We start from the raw sequence: 5385 nt of genomic DNA on the forward strand, positions 1-5385 counted from the left end.
ACCCCATAGGCTAGTAGGTTTGTGCATATTAATAACAGGTATGTACACAGATCAGTCTCTTGTGGTGTACCTGTTAAGTTTGTGGGTACAACATTGAAAAAAACCCATGCCATTCTCCATTGTCTATTGGGCTAGATAAAAGGTCCTCAGCATAGGTGTGGGTACTTATCTAGTTAGGTAACAAGGTATAGGTCAACGTTGCTTTCTGGGTAAAAGGTCTTAATATAGATGTGCTAACTTTGCCTGCGCTTAACTAACAGGATATGGCCTGTAGGGCCCTTGCATTACAGCCAAACTTACTTTAATATAAATCTTATATGTTGAACTGCTGTGACGTTAGGAGTGTAACCTAATATCTCATTGGAAGGTGACAGGGCCAGGAAGAGTTAATGAACTCCCAGACTGACCTGACCCAGGGCCGAACTTTAGACACGGGTTAGGAAGATCTATAAATGGACAGAGGTTTGAAATGCAAGTCTGCGTCGTTAGCGATAGAAGGGGAGATGTTTGCTCAGGTCTTGTGATGGAAGCAACCAAGTCTTGTCTATTGCTAGAGCTTGGAGTCAAAGCTCAAAAAAGGAATATTAACATTTAGGAAGACACTTGAGGGAAATAGTATTATTGTCTCTCTGTCTCTTTGAAGGTTGTGGGAACCTGTATCTGAACTGTTTAATGGATAAATGACCCTGTGCTAATTGCCAGGATGTTTGTGAGAAGGAAAGTTGAGCTATTGTTTTCTCAGGCCGAAAGGCTGCTGGAAATGTATAAAAACCCTGGGACACGATCCTGCTTCATCTCAGATCTGCTTTGGGGTTCAAGAGGGGGAAACCTTAAGCCACAAGGATTGAGATCCCCAGTCACTGACTGGAGTCACCCTGAATATGGACATTGGACTGTTTCTAAAAGGACTTTTGGCAACTACAAGCTCATCTCTGCTCTGTACCTGAACCTCAAGAGTTGAATTCAAGTCTGTCTGTATATTGATCTCTTAACCAACTCTTTTCTTTTTTAATAGATTTTAGTTTAGTTGACAAGAATTGACTATAGCGTGGATTTGGGGTAAGATCTGAGGGATCATTGGACTTGGATCTGGGGCTTGGTCCTGTGGGATCAGGAGAAGCTTTTCTTTTATATGAGGAGATCAGATTTTCAGAATTTCTCATCATATGTTTGACTGTCCCCGCTCCACCTTCAGCATGATCTGGGGCAGGGGGGCAAACGAGAGCTTGAATTTCCAGCAGGTGAGCGCCCCCTTCTGGAGAGTTAAAGCATCGCAGGCCCCCTGGGCTGCATTACCAAACACAACCACTAGATGGAGCTCAAAGTCCTTCCCATAGCACAAGGGGATGGTTTAGAGCAGGGGGGGCGATGGGAGCCAGGACTCCTGGGTTCTCTCCTGGAGCATTGCTGGAACCTGGCCATGGCCTCACGCTACATCCTGAGCCGTGGCCTCCGGGCCTGAAGGGGGCAACATCCTACCCACCCCAGCAGGGCCCAGAGACAGCCACAGCTTCCCACCTCTGCCTGGCCTGGCCCTTCCGGCCTCCCAGAGCCAGGGAGAGAACCCAGGAGTCCTGGCTCCCAGACCCCCTGCTCTGACCCACCAGCCCCCGCTCCTCTCCCAGAGCCGGGGAGAGAACCCAGGAGTCCTGGCTCCCAGCCCCCCCCGCTCTAACCCACCAGCCCCCCACTCCCCTCCTAGAGCCGGGGAGAGAACCCAGGAGTCCTGGCTCCCAGCCCCCCCCTGCTCTAACCCACCAGCCCCCACTCCCCTCCCAGAGCCGGGGAGAGAACCCAGGCATCCTGCAGCTGGTTGTGACTTGCTTGTGTGGCTGTAGCCTGTCTGTGTGCGCGTTTAGGGAGGAGCCTGTGGGTGTGTGAGTTGTGTAAGAAAGTGGGTGTGGCTGTGCGAGTCATCTATTTTTGCGTGTTCCCGCGTGGGTGGTTGTGCCCCTTGGGTCTGGGTGCGGAGCTTGTCCCGTTGTGTGCACATTTGGGGGGGCATGATTGTGGGTGTGGGGTGCGTGTGTGCACACAGCTTGGGAGAGGCTCGTGCGGCCCTCGCATGTGACGGTGCGTCCGCCCCCTTCCTGGGGTTTGGGATTTTTCACAAGGCGTGTGCGTGGATTGGGTGTGCAGAATGGGGGTGTGCAAAGCTGTCCGTGTGCGAGTTGGTGTGCAACTTGCACATGAAGGTGTGTAGTGGGGGTGGATTGTGGCTGCGAGCCGGGCCCCGTGTCTACCTACTGTACAGTCATTACGGGTGTTGTATTTATTGTGCAAAGTAATAAAGGTGAACTAGAAACAGGTGTCCCAGGTGGTGTGATTGGGGCCCTCCTCCCCATCCCCCCCAAATGGGACTCCCCAGGACCTCTTCACCCGCACCTGGAATGGGCCCTGTGACCTTCACCCTCCCTGAAGTGGGGCAGGACAAGATGGGTGGGAGAGGAGAGGGGGTGGTTGGGGGGGGAGAGAGGTGGAGGTACTGGGGTGGTGGGTGTGGGAGGAGAAGGAGTTGTGGGGGGCAGAGGGAACTGGATTTTGGGGGAGAATGAAGGGTGGGGGGAAGGATGTGTGGGGCAGAGAGAGCACGAGGAAGTGGTTCACGGACGAGTAGCCGGGACAGAGGACCCGTGGACAGCTGAAGTCTTAGCCTTTTATTGTTTTTGGCTCCCCATGGAGGAAACCCAGCAAAACCATCTGTTGAGACAGGAGGTCCAGTCCCCTCCTCCCCTGCCTGTGGGGGAGTTTCCCCTTCCTCTCACCTTCCCTCCAGTCTCCTCCCCCATCCACTCCCCCCACAAAAGAAAGACACAATAGAGTGGCCCAAGATTGTCTTCTCTCGCGTTGGCCAATATGTCTCCATCTGGGGTTGGCTTGACTCCATCGTGGTCAACGTGCCTCCACGGTTGGCATGACTATCTTAGCCAAGGGTCCTACTTCTTGGGTTGGCTTCCATCCATCATGGCCAACGGCCCACCATTTTGGGTTGGCTTCCATCCATCGTGGCCAATGGCCCTCCACCTTGGGTTGGCTTCCATCCATCGTGGCCAATGGCCCTCCATCTTGGGTTGGCTTCGATCCATCATGGCCAATAGCCCACCATACCATCTTGGGTTCACTTCCATCCATCATGGCCCACATGACTCCACCGTGGGTTGGCATGACTTCACGCTGGTCACAGCTCCTCCGTGGGTCAAGCCAACCCTACCATTCCTCCACCGTGGCATGACGCCCCTTCCTCAGCATCAGGAATTCAGAGGAACCGGGGGGGGGGAACCCCATTAAAAAGCACCATGTTGCTCCCCCCACAAAGCCCCCTTTAAGGTTCAGCGCAAGACACTTCGTTATAAGCGATAAATACACAAAATACAGAATGAGAAATATCATTAGGCAGAGATTTGGTTTCGGGATGTTGCCACCACCGGCTCGGTGTTCAAGGGACCCCCCAGCCAACAGGGAGGGGCTCCCGGCATGGTGGGGGCAGGGGATATGAGGACCCCAGGAATTTGGCAGCCAATGGAGGCCAGAGTTTCCTGTCTGGGTGAAGGTCCTAAAGATGCCTTGGTGGGAGAAGGCCCAGGGCTTGATGTTCTTCAGATACAACCGAAGGAGCCCCCATCATGCTGTGCACACAACACTGTCCACCGAGCCCCATGGCACGGGATGCACCCACACCCGCAGGCCTCCTTGCCACCTCTGCAAACAGTCTCACTGCCCTGACACCCACACCAGTCCTGACGGCCGCTAAACATGCTGTCCTATTCATAAAGGCCCCTCGTTGGTGTTAGAGATGGGATGGGGGCCCCTCTTGGTGTCAGCGGTGGGATGGGTGTCCCTGTAAGTGGCAGTGAGCGGGAGGTGCGGGGGTCCAGACGCCTCTAGCTACTCAGCACCGTGCTCCTTTGGCCGGTCTTGCCCGCTCTCTCGAAGAACATGTAATCCTGGGGAGGGGAGAGAGAGGAACAGACACATAGTCTAGTGCTTTCCAAATTGGTAGATCTCCAATCTCGGGGTGGGATCACCATGGAAAGAAAACAGGTCACGGCCTCTGCACCCTGGAGGCTCCGGCTATGAGAAGAGGAGGTTGGGTGGTGGTGGAACAGCGGAAGAGGGCAAGGTGGGTTGGTGGGGTGAGAGGTGGGGTGGAGGGGGAGGTAGGGCAGGCTGGTGGCATGAAGAAGAGGTTGGCTGGTGGCAGCAATGGGATGTGGGAGAGCATGTGGGTTGGGGTGGAAGTGGGGGAGAGGTTGAGTGAGGTGCTTGGTGGGAGCAGTGGGATGGCCATTCATTGGTGATAGCAGTGGGATGAGGATGGCAAAGGGGCACAAAGTGACTGTTGATGCGAGTTGTGGGAAGGAGAAGTTAGGGTGGCCAGTGGCAGGCGGGGGGTGGGGGTGCTCACTGGTGGAACCAATAGGATGGGGAGAGGGTGAGTTTCCCATGGGCTGTAATCCGTTGGCCTATTTTGGTTGTTGGTTCGTGTGCGGATGCTGGATGGGGTTGTTGGCTTGTGAGATACAGGAGGTCAGACAAGATGATCTGGTGGTCCCTTCTGGCCTTCAACTCTATGACTCTCTGGTGCTTGGGTGCCGGGGTGGAAAGGGAAGAAACTGGCTGTATGGGTCGGTGGATAGGGAGAGAGGGTGGGTGGGTTGGTTGGTGTCACACATCGGATGAGGGCAGAGGTCAACTGGTGGCAAAACAGAAGAAGGTAATTTTTCGACGGGAGTGGTGGGATGGCGAGGTTGGGTTGATTGGGGCTAGTGGTGGGATGGCGAGGTTGGGTTGATTGGTGCTAGCGGTGGGATGGGGTGTGGGCGCTTGCTGCTGCCAGCGGTGGGATGTGGGGGGAGGGGGGCACTCACGATGAGGAAGCAGGCCCCCAGCAGCACGGCCTTCATCTTGACGTCCTTGTCGCTCGTCTTCACCTGCGGGGGGGGGCAGCACCGAACGTGAGTCAGACGCTGCCCCGTGGGGCCCAGGAGAGACCATTACCCTCCCCACTGCCCCCCCAGGGCAATGCCCTTTGGGGCATGCCCAATGCAGGAAGTCCTGCCCCCCTAGGCAGTGCCTGAACAAGAAGTGCTTCAGATGCCAATCCTCCCTTCCCTCTACACCCATAGTCCTGCCTCCATGCCCTATTCCCCATACAGGAAGTGCCCCCAAAGCTCCTCCCCCTGGGCGGCACCAATACAGGAAGTGCCCCAGAATGCCCTCCCACCTGACTAAGCCCCAGTGCCCCTAGTCCCTCACCTATGCCAAACCCATCTACCTCCACAGCCCCCCCATCTCGGACTCCCCCCACACCCAACCCCATCTCCTCCCCACACCCAAGCACCTCCTCCACCAACTACCCAACGCTCCCCTCCCACACCATGATGC

General features: G+C 55.6%; 1 protein-coding gene across 1 annotated transcript in view; it reads right to left on the minus strand.

Moving 5' to 3' along the window:
• The window catches only part of LOC113409209 (phospholipid scramblase 3-like), a gene marked incomplete at both ends in the record, with an annotated part of 10654 nt that extends 5723 nt beyond the window's left edge, over nt 1-4931 (minus strand). Inside the window, 2 exon segments of the mRNA XM_029914110.1 lie at nt 3890-3944; nt 4869-4931. Of these exon segments, the coding sequence (XP_029769970.1) occupies nt 3890-3944; nt 4869-4931 (118 nt within the window).
• Nucleotides 4932-5385: the final 454 nt, after the last annotated feature.

This window comes from Terrapene carolina, unplaced genomic scaffold (assembly GCF_002925995.2).
Source record: "Terrapene carolina triunguis isolate 2854851 unplaced genomic scaffold, T_m_triunguis-2.0 Scaffold31060, whole genome shotgun sequence".
Taxonomy (NCBI): domain Eukaryota; kingdom Metazoa; phylum Chordata; order Testudines; family Emydidae; genus Terrapene; species Terrapene triunguis.